This window comes from Ambystoma mexicanum, chromosome 7p, assembly GCF_040938575.1.
Source record: "Ambystoma mexicanum isolate Mex_15411 chromosome 7p, UKY_AmexF1_1, whole genome shotgun sequence".
NCBI classification, from domain to species: domain Eukaryota; kingdom Metazoa; phylum Chordata; class Amphibia; order Caudata; family Ambystomatidae; genus Ambystoma; species Ambystoma mexicanum.
Window position 1 is genome coordinate 195034146 of NC_090939.1, and position 18591 is coordinate 195052736.

An 18591-nucleotide genomic window follows, 5' to 3' on the forward strand; every position below is an offset into this window, starting at 1 on the left:
CCATATCCATGATTTTAGTACCACTGTCTCCTACTCTACTACTCCTGTGATAGCGACTGTGTTTGGGCACTAGAACTACTGTCTCCCGCCTTATCACGCACATATGGGTGATTGTGTCAGCGTTCTTAGAATGATTACCTCCTTCTACCTCAGCACTGTGCATAACTAATGATAGTGACTGTGTCCGTGATCTCAGGACTTAGAATTATTGCCATGCTTTATCAGCCCTGCTCAGAACTACACAGCCTACAGTGCATCCGCATTTTGCTATGCTGTTTCATCTCTTTGCCTGCCACCTCCTTGCACACTGGGTCCTGGCTGCCCCACCGGCCTGCACATGCAGCTCATCGCGCAACACTACCTCAGAGACCCACCTTTATTACCCTATTACCATGCCCTCAGCCATGAACCCTGTCATCAAACCATTGGTTCACCATACTACTACGCCCATCTTGCCTATTACACCCACTCACCGTAACACCCAAAACTCCAACCTTCCCCATACTACTAATCCTTACCTCAACTCGCCTGCCCTTTGGCTACAGCACTTTGCAACAAAACCCACACCCAATGAACCTTGCTCGCTCCACCTGAGAAACCACAGATTGGGATCGAGATTCCTTCACACACCACATCTCTCTCTTAATACTCTTCGGCGACTAAACATTACCCCACCTCCTACCACCCAGGTACAGTCCGACAATCTCAAGACCCCCTTAAGGGTGAAGGGTGCTCTCATCAATGCTAGATCCCTTCCGGCCCATGCTCTTGACATCGCAGATCTCATTACCACACAAAACCTTGACTTCATCACCATCACGGAAACCTGGCTACATGAAACCTCAGGTCCTCTATTGGCATTAGCCATTCCTGACGGATACTCCATTATCAGAAGCGATCGCAACTCCAACCTCTCTAAAGGAGGCGGCATTGCATTTATCCACAAATACGACATCAATATGAGATTTATTCCTAACACACAACTTAGTTTAGCTGAGTCCCTATCAGTCAAACTTTCTCTATCACATAATAACACAGCCACTCTGCAGCTCATCTACAGACCTCCAGGCCCTCTCTCTACATTCTCAGATGACATTATGACCATCCTTACTGACAGCACTAAACCCAATTCCCAAGTCTTATTACTTAGTGACCTCAATACTCGGACTACTGGACCCTAATGACCTCTATGCTGGAGAGATTGCTAGCAATATTTCCAACTTAGGATTCTCTCATCGCATTCTCGAACCGACCCACTCCAAGGGAAGAACGCTCGACTGGACTGCTGACCTAAACTGCAACACGCATATTGGCTCCAACCACCTGTGTGCTTGGTCCAACCACCACATCATCATCATCTTTAACATACCCGCCAATGACCCACGCACCAAACTTATTATTGCGCCTTCCATCCCTACAAGAAACAAAAAGGACATCACCAGGGACAAACTGCTCCCTCTCATTTTGCCTCTACTCAATAATTGTGCCTTGACACATGATGACCCTGCGGTCTTAGTGGACACCTTTAACCAAACTCTGCTTAAAGCTATTAACACAATAGCACCTCTAAAATCTAGGAAACCTAAACAGCGCGCCCACCTCAACTCCACATCTCAGAATACTATGCAAAGAAAAACATAATGCTGAAGCACTCTGGAAAAGTCTCCCATGTGAGGCTAATAAAGACCTCACCATAGTGTCACTTAACTACAAGGAAGCAATTGTACAAGCAAAAAAAGAGACGTACAACCAACGCATCTCCCCAGCAGAATCCAATACGAAGGAGTTATTCAAAATTCTTAAAGAACTAGTATCCCCCTCCTCCATCCCCGATACATGCAGTAAGGACAGCACGTGGTGCGACAACATTCAAAAAGCTCTCCTTACAAAAATATCTACCTTACAGTCTAAAATCAATGCTAAGCTAAACTGCCTACAATCCATCTCCCAAACTAAATTCTCAACTAGTAACACTAAAACCTCCCCATTCACTCATACATCGTTTAGTTTTGCTCCTCTTACCATCCCAGAGGTAGAAAGCATCATTAGTAAACTGAAACCTTACAATTGTCAGGGTGACTCCTGCCCTGCCCCTATCATCAAGGAATCTGCGCATGAACTTGCCCCTTTCATCACCGCCTTTATCAATTCCTCATTTCACTCGGGCACTGTCTCTGACAACCTCAAGGACGCTTGGGCCATTCCATTGTTAAAAAAAACCCTACTCTTGACCCTAGTATACCCACCAATTACAGACCCAGCACGACGGTCCCATTCTTACTGACAATCTTGGATAGGGCAGCGTAGCTACAGATTCAGAAGTATTTAGAAACCAACAATCTACACCGCACAAGACAATCTGGTTTTCAACCTAAGCACGGGATGGAAACAGCCCTATTAGATCTCAAAACTCAAATTGAGGACCTAAAAGACAATGGCAGAATGGCCTTATTATTACTCCTCAACTTATCGGCAGCCTTTGATTTGGTCAACCACCAAATCCTCGGTCGTCACTTGAAATCAGCTGTCCACTTCTCTGAGAAAGCCACCAAATGGATTAGTTCCTTTCTGGACAATAGACACATGAGGGTGTTCTCACCTACTGCATCGGCCGAGCCTACACCAGTGCCGTGCGGGGTGCCTCAAGGCTCTTGCGTCTCACCAATGCTTTATAATGTATTCACTAAACCTCTGTTCGATGTACTTGATTATCTGGGTGTCACTTATACCAACTACGCAGACGACACCGAGATACTCATTCCCATCACAGGTGATTACATGGTGGACTCAAAAGCCCTGAACGATATCTATCAAGTCATTCAAGCCTGGATGGCCCATCATGAGCTCTGTCTTAATGATGACAAGACAGAGCTTCTCATCCTGGGCTCCCAACATCGGCTGAATAGACTTGACCCTTCATTCAAAACCTTCAACATTGACAGAAACTCCATCAAAGTCTCCACCAACACCAAAACATTAGGAATCTATCTTTACTCCACATTATCACTCAATAGACAAACTAATGCTGTTGTCTCTGCATCCGCTTCTTACACATGTAAGCTGATTACAGCTTGCCGCATCTTCCAAACCACACAGAACTGCATTACTCTGGCCAGGACATTGGTTATGTCTAAACTCGACTACTGCAATGCCTTACATCTAGGGACCAACCAACGTAACCTAAATAAACTCCAGGTTATCCAAAATAACGCCATCAGAGTTTCCCTCAACATCGCTAGATCCTCACACATCTCTAAAACAAGGAGAATTCTACACTGGCTTTCAGTAACACAAAGAATATCCCTGAAATCTCTCACCCTCACACACAAATTTAAGAACAATCAGGCCCCTATCTACCTAGCCTCCCGTTTCTCTCATTACTCGCCTACCCGGCTACTCAGATCAGCCCAATCACACTGCTTGACCATCCCTAGATACAAACTACAGAAAGCAGGTGGTGCAACCTTCCCAGTCCTTGCCTCCAAACTATGGAACTCGCTTCCATTGACCATCAGATCCGAATCCTCTCCGTCCCTTTTCAAACAAAAAAACAAACTCTGGTTATCCACCGTATAAGACTAAACTCCTCACCACCTCCACTCCAGGACTACAGCTCGCTACCTTCCTTGCGCTTGTAATTATATAGTGCTTACCCTGATATTGTTAGGTCTTTATATTGTATATCGTGTATACTATGTATTGTGTATATAGTGCCTTTCTTGCTATCACGCCTCTCTTCACCACTGTAATCCTAATCTACTTGCATGCCTTTGGAGTACATTACCCAGTACGATTTTATGAAACTTTCACACTGTAACTGTTACTATCTGTACCAATGTTGTACCATTGTTATTGTTCCAAGATATGCGACCGGATGCCCTTGGGCCTGGTGCGCTATACAAATAAAATAAATACAAATACAAGGAAACCAGAGAACCTCCCTTGACTATCACTCTTGCTTAGAAAGCTTATGGGGAATCCATGGTATTCACTACAGCTAATGAAACTGCACACAGCGTGGTAGAATCCCTAAGATTCCCCATGGTTCCGATGTATCAGGCATGCTTAACTAGCCCACGATGCCTGGGATCACTATAGGATGACCCCAAGTCTGGGGAGGTGGAGCGGACCTCGGTCAGCTCAGAGCCTGGGCCACATCCAGCCCTCCTCTGCCCACTCTCCATGCCTAACATGGTTGGCATCGGATTGCATTTACCACTCCCCTGATCAACATGGCAGAAAACTGGTACCATGCAGTCCTCCCTTGATACTCTGGTATTGTTCCTCTGTGTTTTCCATGTTTTACCTGACACACTCACTGATGGGCTCATCAGACAAGAATACTGTATGTGCAACCTGAGGGATCCCCTGACCATCAGAGTCAGGAACAACATGTATCTGTTTTCTATAGGTGAGTCCCCTCACACATCTGGTTGTGAGGGATCCACTGGTAGGGGTCAACCAGTTCCTGATTTAGGAGATGCTATTACAGTACCGATGTACCCAGAAATACACCTATATGTGACCCTCATATAAAATTAAAGCTGCCAGACATGGTTTCTTTCTAGAAACTGATAGAACTGCTTGGTCACATCCCTTCTGCACAAGACCACGAGCATCCCCACACATGTTTCGGCCTTGTTGGGCCTCATCAGTGAGGAGTAGCTTGGGTCTCTAGGCCCAGCAGGCATGGGACTCACGTCTGGGCATACCCGTCCCCACTCAGGGTGACTAAAGCAAAACAAAAGAGGTGATGGCTGGACGGTGTTTAATTAATCTTAACTTCTGGTATTGCTCTGGGCAATGCTCCAGACCATCGTTCTTCGCCTGCCAAGCCATTACAAAGTTGGAAAGGCCATACGCAAATCAAGCTTGATCCCAACCCAACAGTGATTACCCCGGAGTAGGGGTTGCTCCAGGGTATTCACATGTATTGAAGTGACTTAATCGACCTAAACCCTGCAAGCTCTAAGAAGGCACATGCCTGTGGGGCAGTGGCTCAATTTCCCCAAATCTCAATGCCGGTTTATGAATCCCACCTACTTCCTGCCAGGCTAGTGGATGCAAGGCTCTATGGATTTTTCCATGTCCCTCGTTCTTAAGTCCTCCATCATACAACCGCGGGTAGGTGCAGTGTTCTCCACCTCTCTGTGGCTCTCATCTTTCCCACCCACCTGTTAGCACAGAGGGGACTATAGCATTATTTAAGATATTTCCCCAATAAGCAAGTTCTCCCGCAATGCCAATTTAGGTTGAGAAATGTCAGCCTCATCTTGCACTGCCTGACATGTAACTGACTCATCCCCAGCCCTTCTGAACTAGATGCCACAGAATGCCTGTTGGGAAGTTTTCTGATTTCCACACATTCTCTCCTGCTAATAATTTCTCCACATCAGCATTACTTTGTGGCTATATCTCACATAAATAGAGTTATCAGAGAGTTCTCACACCGATCTCTCTATACTGCCTCTGGCAGAGGGCCCCGCAGGGGATCTGGAGAGTTCTCACACCTATCTCTCCATACTGCCTCTGGCAGAGGGCCCCGCAGGGGATCCGGAGAGTTCTCACACCTATCTCTCCATACTGCCTCTGGCAGAGGGCCCCGCAGGGGATCCGGAGAGTTCTCACACCGATCTCTCCATACTGCCTTTGGCAGAGGGCCCCGCAGGGGATCCGGAGAGTTCTCACACCGATCTCTCCATACTGCCTCTGGCAGAGGGCCCCGCAGAGGATCCGGAGAGTTCTCACACCGATCTCTCCATACTGCCTCTGGCAGAGGGCCCCGCAGGGGATCCGGAGAGTTCGCACACCTATCTCTCCATACTGCCTCTGGCAGAGGGCCCCGCAGGGGATCCGGAGAGTTCTCACACCGATCTCTCCATACTGCCTCTGGCAGAGGGCCCCGCAGGGGATCCGGAGAGTTCGCACACCTATCTCTCCATACTGCCTCTGGCAGAGGGCCCCGCAGGGGATCCGGAGAGTTCGCACACCTATCTCTCCATACTGCCTCAGGCAGAGGTCCCCACAGGGGATCCGGAGAGTTCTCACACCTATCTCTCCATACTGTCTCTGGCAGAGGGCCCCACAGGGGATCCGGAAGAGTTCTCACACCTATCTCTCCATACTGCCTCTGGCAGAGGGGCCCCACAGGGGATCCGGAAGAGTTCTCACACCTATCTCTCTATACTGCCTCTGGCAGAGGGCCCCACAGGGGATCCGGAGAGTTCTCACACCTATCTCTCCATACTGCCTCTGGCAGAGGGCCCCACAGGGATCCTGAGAGTTCTCACACCTATCTCTCCATACTGCCTCTGGCAGAGGGCCCCACAGGGTATCCAGAGAGTTCTCACACCGATCTCTCTATACTTCCTCTCCGATCTCTCTACCACCTCTGGCAGAGGGCCCCACAGGGGATCCGGAGCAATTTCTTAAGATAAGGTTTCCCTGAGACCTCTTACGTGGGGACATGTCATTCTGCCTGACCCATAACTGACTACTGGCCCCCACTACTGGTTAGGAATACAAGTATCTCAATAGGATTTCCCAAAAGAACAAACCATTCTCATCTCTCACCCATCCTCAAATCTCCTTCTCTCCAAATCTCAAACACGTTCACTTTAGTGTTATACTTAAGTGGCCATACTTTCAGAGAACGTTTCATTTCATTTCCCTTTGCAAAATTCACTCCATAATTGAACGAATACTTATTTAGTACAACGTTAACTTCAACATTATGTGACAGTCATAACCTTTAACTGTGTCGCCATTGCTGTGGAAACTCCCAAAACAGACATGTGTGGGCCACTCTACCAATCTAAGGGAGCTTAAGTACTTGTCGGTCTTGTCATTCCTTTTGGTTGTCAGGTGGGCTTTCTGAGCTACCAATAAGCTGAAACTATTGCTTTGGGGTACAGCTAGCAGTCAAATGGTATGTTATCAGAGATACACAGCGTGCAGGTGCTGTTTGGTCACTTACCCACCCAATGGCTGCCCATGAGAGTTAATAGGTTGAACGCAGCTGTAAAATGTGCTACCGATGTCATACATATGTCTTAAACAAGTGTGCCTTCAACCCCTTTATTGACATGTGTTCCTTGCACTGATGTCCTGTTAAAAACAAGGGTTGGTAAAGCCAACAGTTTTCTGACTTTCTCATACAACTCACTCCTGACATGGGGCAGTTTGAGAGCTGTGAAGTTATTTAATTGACTATGATACAAGGTTTAGTCCCAACCTTACAACGTGCTGTTCCACACATGTCTTCCGGGGCCAAGAACATATTCTGATTTGTGATGATTGTTTAGAAGCATCGTTAAACCTTCTGTGCCCATTGCACCTCATTATATTTTCTGTGTGTGGATGTATTCTTTACCATTTATTAAGTGGCCATCACTTTGTTTCTCAAAAAACAAGCTGTATCCAATGAAATACCAACATGTCTTTTTCATGCATGACCTTCTTTGCAAGAATATCTTTGGCCATTTTGAGGACGATGATTAAGACACGCTGTGATGTTGATTTTCAAAAGATAATTATTTGTTTGCAACACGAGTTGGCACTGTGCTAACTGGGACAGTGGCACAGTGGTAGCTTTCAAAAGGTAAACACTTCCAAGTCCTTTATTATTTCATAGTTTACTGCAAATGAGTTTTCTGCGTGTTGTTCGCTCAATTCCTAGTTTGTCTATGCCTGTGCACACCTTTCTTTCTCTGATTTGTGAGCGTCTAAAATCCTTGCATTTCCCATAACCTTTTCTCAAATAGTTACAGCAGCTCTTTTTTTCAGTTTGCCCTGTTTTAGAGACTGGAATGGGGGGCTGGAGGGGAAGAATGGCTGGGGGCTAATCCCAATAAATCTTGCACTATGTTTGAACTGACTGGTAACATTGCAGTCCAAGCTCATGTGTTTAACTATCCTGAATGTGGGAGGGAGGCAGGAATCACAGAGCTGTTTAGTTTCCCATGGCCATGCGTGAGAAGGAAATCCACTCCTGTTTTTGCTTGGAATTCTGGGACTTGTAGTTTTTCTAAATTTCACATTTCAAGTGATAAGGATACAACAACAAGTCCCAGGATCCAAAGGGACAAACACTGGCCTTCTCACACATGGTTACTTGAAATGTGAGAGCTCTAGAAGCACAAGTTTAAAAAGTAGCACAATAATCATGTAAAGTACTTAGGGGTTTGTGTCTATAAACAGTTTTAAGTTTTGGCAATTAGGTGGTACATTAAGCATTGTGTTCGAGCTACAACTATTGGCATGCAGCGGTGCCAGGTATGTGGGTGCTCAATGGCCCAGACTCTGCCCGGGAAACCCGATCTCTGGCAATGTTAATACCCTTCAATGCCACTGACCTAAAGTCTTTGCAATGGCACCCCCTGTGAAAATTCATAAGTTAGCTCCCCTGTTGGCATAGAAAGTGAAGCTAGGAGAGACAGACATGGAATGTGAGGGAGGACACACATGCTGTAGGTATTAGTTGGATGTTTATCTACCCATTGAAAACCTGTGCCCCTGCTCTTCCCTATGACCATTCTCATCTACTACCTGTGCCTCTCCATCTAAAATACCCTTCCCCATGATCGCTTTGAACGAGCTCTGTGCTTTTAATTGGAAGCCCATGTTATTCCTAACCAGTCATTTGTAAGTTCTTGGTGTATTTGCAACTAAAAACCAGCTCCTGGGGTTGGAAGAATGTATCAAAAAGTGTGCCTACTGTCACTTTATTTATTATCAATATGTATGACCTTGCATCTGTTCCTTGCACTGAATTCATGTTAATTATACACATTTGAAAAGCCAATAGGTTGGGATATTTTATAGGCATTAGAAAGGTGTTTGACAGGCACTGTTTTAATAAACTGAGGTGCTAACACCATGGGCCTCATTACGGGTTTGGCGGTAGCCATGGCGCTATTGGCGCCATGGCTGCCTCCAAAACCGGGTCCGGGTCCCCTGAATGGGGAATTACCGGGCCATTCCAAGTTCGGAGGGCTGGTAATTCCTCCCTCTGGGAACCCGGGCCTGGACCTTCCCCATTCCCATTTGAGCCCCCACAGGGCTCAATGGGAATGGGAGCGGGAGCTAACAACGGGCCGATTACGACCGGCCCGTTGTTTGCTCCCTGGTCCCCTCGCGGGACCCGCTAAGGACGCCTGGTTTTACCAGGCGTTCTTACAGGGTCCCGCGAGGGGACCTCATAATCTTGCGGAATGGCTTTAACGGGTCCGCCTCCATTTAGCAGAGCCCGTTAACCCATTCTGCAAAGGTTGTAATGAGGCCCAATGTGCCAGCTGTTGCCATTTTGTGGTCCAGATTGTACCATTATGTCACTACCTAAAAAGGTCTTTCCCATGACCATATAAAAGCCACAGGTGTTGGCTTTACCACTTCTTGTGTTCATAGTGCAGCTTGTATTTTGTTCCAAAGTTATGCCATTGAGCCCCAAACACACCCTCTGCCACCATCTCTTCATCTGCCTTCAGTGGCCGAGGAGTTCCCTGCACTCTTTAGAATGGCACTATGCCCTGTTTTGTTTGATTTATGATCAGCCTTTTACGTGACCACATATGGCCCTGCACTTTCTCCTTGTACTGTGATCTGTAGTCTGCATGTTTTGGCTACTTATGGCCCTGCGCACCCTGATTGGATTGTGGTTTCTGATTTGCATGTTTTGGCCACTTATGGCCCTGCGCACCCTGATTGGATTGTGGTTTCTGATTTGCATGTATTGGCCACTTATGGCTCTGCGCACCCTGATTGGATTGTGGTTTCTGATTTGCATGTTTTGGCCATTTATGGCCCTGCGCACCCTGATTGGATTGTGGTTTCTGATTTGCATGTATTGGCCACTTATGGCCCTGCGCACCCTAATTGGATTGTGGTTTCTGATTTGAATGTTTGGCCACTTAGTGCCCTGTGCACCACGACTGCAGTTTGACTTGGTTGCCTATCACCCTATGCACGCTAATTGAGCTTCCTACAATCACTGCTATAGCTAACTCCTGCTTCTGGCCTATTCTCCAGTCATGACCAGCTTACCCCACCTGCCTGTACTTACCTGTACATTCGGCAATGGTCCAATCTCCTAGGTTACCGTCACACTCCTTTTTCCGTCAAACCCTTCACACTAGACCTCCCAACCTCCAATCCCTTCTCATCATGAGCACACCTAACCATGTCCTCCTAATCACTCTCCTCTCTTTACCTATTTTTCAGGGTCCCCAATGAATACACTGCTCAGCCCCATCAATCCTCTGAACTCTCACAACTGCCCTCTCCCCCATTCCTACCCCCCCTAAATGGCATCCTGATTGCTCATCTCTTCTATGCTCCACCCTCTCTATTCTGTCCACCATCCCTCAGCCACTCCTCCTCGCTTATCCCATTCCACCCTAATGACCTCACCCGGGCCTCTGGAATGTCCAGTCCATTTACAATAACACGTATTGCATTACTGACCACCACAACCTCCTCCATCACTCCAATCTCTCTGCAATGACCCTCAATGAAACGTGGACCTCCCTGCATGACACTGCATGATTCCATGCAGCACTACACACTGACTTCACCAGCTACACCCACTCCCCTTGTGGCAGTTTTCAGCAAGATCACGCCATCGGCCCCATTTCTCAGACTTTCTACCCAAGCATTGTCCAGCCAACACCCGCTTTGTTATGACGGGGGACTTTAACCTTCCATCATATCTAAGGATTATCGATTACCATTCGACCCCACTCTCTCTACTGCACCTTTGTGCTCAAGCAGAACCTCCAGACTCAAGCAGGCATCTCCCTAAACTCCGGCTCACGCACTCACTGCTCCCCCTACGTCCTGAACACCTGTGTCCCCGCACGGCCATGATCTGCACTTTTAGTCCCTTTTGCCGACTAGCCCCACTTTACTGGAATCAGCTCCCCAAGATATCAAAACTGCCCCATCCCTTGAGCACTTCAACATCAAACTCAAACTCCATCTTCTGTCCTGCAGAGCCCCTGACACCCGCCCCCCAGACCACCTCACCCCAGTACACCCTGGCCACAACACCCCTTTCTTATGTTCTGCTATAAATATGTGAAGATCAGAATATATATAGTTCTATCTATAGTGGCTCTGCTCCTGTAGGAAGTGTGATATCTATATGTTGTTCATTGTCTGTTTCCCATGGTTCTGTTCCCTATTATCTGTCCTCCTGAAATCTATCTTGGGACTGCCTCCGTCTCCTGTATTTCGAGTAGAAATGACACCCCAACTTTCAATAGATACAAATATGAAGGCAAATCATTTTCGAAACACGCTTAGAGGCTGCTATTGCAGGCACTAATCAAGGATGTATTTTAATTTCTTTTAACATGCATTGAAAATAGTAATAATATGCAATATATATATATGTTTAAAATATGCATGTTCACCCAAAGACAGCATCAGTTTAGGTTACAATGTGACTTTTGCCAGCATGTGAAATTTCGCTAGGTTTCTGCACAGGGCTGATTAAAAATGAGTTATTTGTACAGCTGTTTCTGGTGCTCGACTGTCTCGTGTTTGTCTGCGAGTTACCATTGCTGGAGACTCTCATAGAAAATTCAACATTCATGGTTGTTTTGTAGACGCCTAAGCAGTGGTCGAAGTGTACGAAAAGAAGTAGTGGAACTATGCTCGCTGCTGGCCTGCCCCCGCCCCCACAAACCCCATCGCTGCACGCTCCCACAAGCAATCCAAACCCCAAACAAACACACCTTCTGTTTAAGGGAAGGTTCAGTACAGACTCTGAAGTGCACGTTTCAACGTCTTCCTACCCTCTCATTTTAAAACGGAGCCATTCCGGAACGGTTTCTTTTTAATATGAAAGGATAGGAACTGTAAAAGGTAGGAGCACTGCTCCCAACCACTCTCCCGCTCACTTCTACCACTGTGCATACGCTATATTCCTCATTATCATGCGTATATTTCAGATGTGTTGTCTTTCACTGTGACGTTAGGTACGTTGTGATATGCTGTTCATTACGCAATATCATACTTATGGCACTGTTATATCATCCAGTTTTGCAAATCATACCGAGTGTAATAACCTTTATTAGCTCTGGGAATGTGGGATGGGAAAGGGAGATGAAAACTAGACTACTCTGCGATCGAGGTTTCTCTAGTTGGTCAACTTGAGTTCGACTTGCTGAGTGCACTCACCCGTCCCCAGACCCGTGCTCTGGAACAGCCCTTAGTCAGCAGTGTTGACTTTGGCTTCCTCTGTCTCGCTCCCACTGGACTGTCAGAGGCACCAATCTCAATAGTTTGTTAAGGACCCATGTGAGCTAGGTCCACTGCAATCCACTATCAAGGGCAGGGTCCAGCCTCAGCATTTTTTTTGGGGGAGGGGGGATTGAGTGACATTTTTAAAAGCTGGTTGTAAGTGGGGCCATTGACCCATTGGTCTCATGACCACTGCCCTCCCCTTTCTCTTGAGCCCAAGACGGTGAACAACCATTAAGCCTTCCTTTGGCCCATTCAATGCATTTTTCGACCCAATTCACAGGCTGTTTAGCTTCACAAAGCGATGCTAATCATTGGAGGTGTGGCCATCTAAAAGCTTAGTCCAGCAGTTAAGCTTTCTCTGCAACCTAAGTGGCACATTGATATAGTCTGGGAAGGCTTTTTCCCTCTACAACTGTGCTTTTGCTGCTGCCACGCTACTGATTGTCTCAATGTATATGCATTGCTGTCACCAGTGAGAAAGTTGACAGGCTCTTGCTGTAGCACCCCTTTACTGTCGGCTGCCTTCTGTATGTAACCTCCTCAATGTATGGGGGCTTAAACCCTCTCAAGACAGGGGGTGGCTCTTCCACGAACCCTATCTCCTGGACAGTCGATCCAAAAGGCTCAAATTGTGACTGACCCTGACACATTCCCAATAACCGCTTAATTGAACTGTGACCACCTGTACGGAACTCGCCTGACTTTTACTATGGTGCAGTTTGTGCTACTCTACTCAAGTACAGTGCCCCGTCTCCAGCATGTATTTGTCTTACTCCTTCCGTGCCCTCTGGACTTTTGAAATACGCCAGCCTTCATGGAAGGCAATGTTCTTCCAACGTCTACTCGTCCCGCGTACCTGCAGATGTTCCGAAGGAGCGCATGAGGCCTACATATATGGTACATCAGTGAATACCCTCTAAGAGGGTGACACTTCTAATTTCTATCCATGAACTGTCTATGTTTACCTGTTCCCCTTTTCCACTCTCTAGTTCTTAATAAAAACCCTAATTGATGGAAGACCAAGGGGACACCCAATCTAGAGTGATGCTGTGACTATCATTTGCTCTGCCTTTTGCCCCCCTGCTCAGTACCCTACGTCTTTATATTTGTGTGTCCTCAAAACCTGATTCATCTGCTGGTTTGTGACTGTTTTGGCTGAGGTTGTTCTCTCTTTCACGACAGATCATCAGTGAGTTTGACGCCTCGCCCGACTCCTTCTCCTACCGAATCCCGGGCCTGAGCCGGAATCGCCAGTACAGTATCTGGGTGATGGCAGTGACGGCGGCCGGCAGAGGCAACAGCAGTGAAATCATCACCGTCGAGCCCTTAGCAAAAGGTAAACTGGTGAAACATTGTTTGCGATAAAGGAGGCGCCTTCTTCCACAGGCCCCACTCTGGAGGTACCCATTGTGGATATAGCTCGGAAACTGCATATAAAACATGCGGTAGGTATGTAGACTTCCATATATAAAAAAAAGTCATCTTATAAGTGCACATGTTTTTAAGACGCCTGTTAACAGCATCTGCAGAACTTAACAGTACAACACTTGAATCATGGCAACTCTCCAAGATTTTCACCTCCTCCTTCCCTTCCTTTTTTAAATCCCACGGTTGCTGAGATTGGTGACCAGGGCCCTTATGTGTCCTCCTGGGTCCTGGCCGTCCACACCCAAACGCCTACAGACCCCCCAGCACTTTGCCCTGGCACCCAGTGGCCTATGTCACCGTAGGCCTGCACTTACTTATTTTTGTGGCTGACCACTCCACCTATGCACTTACAGCTGCTCACTCCCTAGCACTTCCCCTCGATACATCTAGCACTTCCCCCACCCCGATCCCCTCGACCCTTCTCTCCCTCTGCACTTGCACGTTCTATATGCTCCAAGGCCTAGTAGGTCTGCCTCTATCTTTCATTGTTGTATTTGTTCTTCGTTCCCATGTCCCCTCCCTGTTGCCCAGTGGGCGCTTTGAAATACAATTTACTTTCTGTATAAGCGCATTACAAATACAGAATTAAATAAAATAAATAAAAAATAAACAATGCAGTAGACATTGAGTTAGTCCAGACGTTGCTTCAATTGAATGCCACTTATTATTACTATTTCAGGCCATATATATCATAGAGACCTAATGTGTTGTCTCATGTAAGTCAGTCTGAAGAACTGACACAGTATAGCATAACAAACATAATGACAGAACAATCACTATAACTATGCTACTATTTATAATAATAACTGCAAATTATTATTATAAACAATCATTATTAGTAGCACAGGGAGATTGTTATTGACAATTTTTGCAACACCCTATTAAACATACCAAAGAGAAAGCTAAAACATGGGGAACATGCTTTCACTTTCTTATGGAGAAACCATTACTTTTGCACACATCTAATGCAGGTTCATGTTGAACCCTCTCCAGTTTAACCAATTTGCAATTAAAATGCTTCATGCATGAAGACAACTTTGTTATTTAAATTCTACGAAATTAAACCACATTTGCTTGACTGATTTTGTTCAGCAGTGTATAACCTTTGCGTAGCGGATACCTCTGTAATCGTGACTGTATTGCAAGTGAAAGAAACACATCCATTTTGAATTGACATAGTCTTAAGTTTAAGGTACTGGAAGATGCAGTGCTTGGACAAGATCCACAGTGTATTTTAGTCCAGTGCTGCAGCTAGTGGTTGTACTCAGGTCTCCACGAGACCTCACCTCCACCGGTAAAGCAAGGCCTTCATTTTGTTTGCCGTATCGCAAATAAAGTTCATGCTGTGGACTGCCACGGGAATAGAGACTAATGATAACTCTGTGGTGGATTTTGGAGAAACGTGAAGGATGGTGGTAGTACCCAGGAGCTGACACCAGCCTCTGCAATGAGGTTTGTCTATTGAAGAAGCATTGAAGACCATCAGATGCAATTCATTGACACATAGGCAGGGTCATGGCATGTGTCAATCAGATGAATAATCAATTTGAGCAAAGACCTTATGCCGATCGATTTCATGGCTAGGCCATATGACCTAAGTATTGCCCTAATTCATAGGTTCATTCTATAGCTGCCCATTTCACATTTTTACTTGATTTAAGGTTTTAAATAAAACTAAACAACTGATTTAATAAAAGAAATTGCCAGTTCTTTCCAATTGCCTATTCATCCTGTGTTTTATATAGCAGTGGCAATGCTTCTCATATCATAAAAAAAAATCTAACAATATAATAAAAGGCCAGATGTATGTTTGTCCGATGCAGTAGATCTGCCTGTTGTCACCACTAGAGGGAGCTGTTGCCTTAGGATATATAGATACAATGCCAAGTAGCAAAGCTTTGCCTGTTGTCACAGCTAGAGGGAGCTGCTGCCTTAAGATATACAGTGGTCCTACTGTGTTAATGAAAACCTGTACTTTGGCCTGTGTATCCGGGCTCTTACACTAGTTATTATGTAAGAAGATAGGCTTCAAATACATTTAATATGCACTTCATGTTGTTCTATCCATTGTATGAGCTGCCACGCAGGCAATGGCACTTCCCAGTGCCAAGGTCACGTCAAACCACCAATTGCGCTGAAGCCATAGCAATTTTACATAGTGTGGTTGGTATCGTACCAAAACATCGAACCCTTTTACTGTGAATCCCATACCATGGGATTTTTAACATCAAATTTAACTGAAATTATAGATGGTAGGTGGCGCTGGAACTCTACATTAAAGTAGAGTGATACAGGGGAGAGGTGTGGGGGGGCTCTCCCCCACATATATTGGCAGAGAATGGGGTAAAAGAGAAAATATTATTCGATGTTATGGGACTCGCAGTAAAAAGTTTGATGTTTTGAGGTAGATCGATGCGATTGATTGTCCAACAACCAATAATGTGGCTTAGTTTTTAAAGGCCATTTGGCAGATTAGGGCCAATTTTTTTTTTTTTAAATATCCTCTGCCATTTTCCACTTTTTTATACTGCGAAATGATTATTTATTTGTGCATATTTATCTAGAGGTTGACAAACGTTTGTAATTGATGTAAATATCTGCTGTTTTATGAAATGTTAATATTTCGAAATAAAACATCAAATTATGATATTTAATATAGTCCAGCCCCATTATATTGGAGGAAAAATGAGTGAATGTGTTGAGCATCTTGAGAAGTAATATAGCAGAGGGGGCCCATGCTTTTATGTCCTCAATTCATGGAGCCAGCCCATAACACCAACACTTCAGCAAATAACAGCTAATCCATTTCCTATATTGTACCTGCACACCCAATGCACCATCCTGCACCAAGTGCACTCCAGCCACCTGCCACACCTTTAACTTTAAAGACAGTCTTGAGTCATTCCACACCACAGCTTTCCCCACCCAGGATTCTACTTTGCAACCATTTCTAAGATGGGTGCCTGCTACCTTTTAAAAAAAGAGAATGCAAGGAACTTGGGATTGGTCACCCTAACTTACCTGGGGGAACCCAGACGTGGACCCCCTGCTCACTGTGCTCAGAGAGGCACAGCTCCACCTCACTGATGTGGCCCAACAAGGCCGAAATAAGTGTATGGGGTTGCTGTAGGTACTCTTGTTCAGAAGGGACTGGCCATAGCATTTCGGTGCTGGACTGCCTATGTGGGCAGGACAAAGGCTGATATGCAAATGGATAATAATAATAATAATAATAATAATAATATTTTGGCATTTATATAGCGCTACGAACCCTCAGGTATCTGAGCGCTGCTTATTATTACCCACGGTGTGTGGTGCTCATTTATCGACCTCGGAAGGATGAAACGCTGAGTTTGGCGCTGCCGGGATTCGAACCTGCATTCGCAGTCTCTGCGTGCCACTTGACCGGCTGATGGATATTTCCCATCTGTAAAAAGGTACGGTGAGCAAAAAGTGATGGCTGCAGACTCTCAAAGTGGGAAAAAAACTCAGAACAGGTTATCATGCCATGTTCTTTCTAGAGAGGGGCGCCTGATACCTTTTAAAAGTTTCTACAGCCCCCTGTTGCTCACAAGCTGGCCTTGCAATTAACAAAAGCAAAGACAAATACAAAATTACATCTGAGAACCTGATTGCCAATGTCCTTCATCAGTTTAGTAGTTCTTCCCGTTGTGTGCGTATCTTTGCAGTATAGATGTTTGTGCAGGCAGAACGTGATCTCTGACAGAGGAAGCTAATCCAAGGCTCTCCTGATGCCTTTTACTAGGACGCCCATGATCCCTCATTATGGACTATGCTTGCTAAGTATGATGGGAGTTGTAGTCAGGGACATCTGGCAAATCAAAAGTTGCAGACTCCTGCCCTATAGACTGTCCTATTCTTTCAGTTTCTTCACAATGGCCACTGTGTGGTCTCCAGCTTTACCCTTTGCATTTTAATTTTGCACAGAGTGCCGAGTGTGAATCTATAGAGATGCTACACACATTTGTGGGTATATTGTTCAGAATGTAGTCAAACTTGGCATGTGTCTCTGAGTCAGCCTTAAGAGAATTGAAAGAGCTTTTAAGAACATTTAAATACTCCTTACCCCATATATGTAAATATACTCATGTGCTAGAAATGTGTTTGCCAATGATGTGACTGTTCTTGACCTTTAGAAGTGTGTGAGAAGCACATAGCAGATGTGTGCTCTTGTCAGCGCCCCTGTTGCTCCTCCCTCCTAAAATATCTTTGGACTTCACCATGAGAAAGCCAGGGGGAAGGGAGGGCCTTTCTGCAGGTACTTTTGGGGAAGAAGGGACCACTGCATGTCGGGGACCTCTCTGTTCTAATCCCCCTCCCTAAGTATCAGCTATCCCTCCTGCAAAATGTCAAGCCCTCCCTCTGGACAGCTTTAGATCCACCGTTCAAGCACTGGTCCTATCCCACCTGGATAAGGGAAAAGAACTCCTCGAAGGGCTCCAGTCTTCCTCCCTTGTGCCTCTAATAAGTGTCCTACACATGGCTGCATGCCTCATCCACGGTCTACGCAAATAAGAGCACATCACGCCGGCCATCATCGACCTTCACTGGATCCCACTGCACACACAAATCACCTTTAAGTCTTGCTGCATCATCTATAAAGCAGTCGCCCTCAAGTCACCAAGCTACCTTGCAGAGAAACTCAGCATGACCGGTGGACAGCGCACCGCCAGATGCCCGGGCGAATGGAGACTTTAAATCCGTTGCTGCAAGACGGAAAGGGCGAGAAAACAAACCTTCTCTGCCTACGTCCCAAGACTATGACACCTCCTCCCCGTCAGCATCAGACTCGTCCCCACACTCCTACAATTCAGAAAATAACTCAAGACTCACCACTTCAAGCAAACTCTCTGCCTCAACACCTAAGCCATCACATCGCCCCTCGCTCCTCCTAAG

General features: G+C 45.9%; 1 protein-coding gene across 3 annotated transcripts in view; it reads left to right on the forward strand.

The window, feature by feature from the left end:
• DSCAM (DS cell adhesion molecule) overlaps positions 1-18591 on the forward strand; it is a 1793910-nt gene that overhangs the window by 1369401 nt on the left and 405918 nt on the right. For all 3 annotated transcript variants that reach the window (XM_069636048.1, XM_069636050.1, XM_069636049.1), the window contains exon 21: positions 13429-13582. In XM_069636048.1, coding sequence (XP_069492149.1) covers positions 13429-13582 — 154 coding nt within the window. The remainder of the gene's footprint in view (positions 1-13428; positions 13583-18591) is intronic.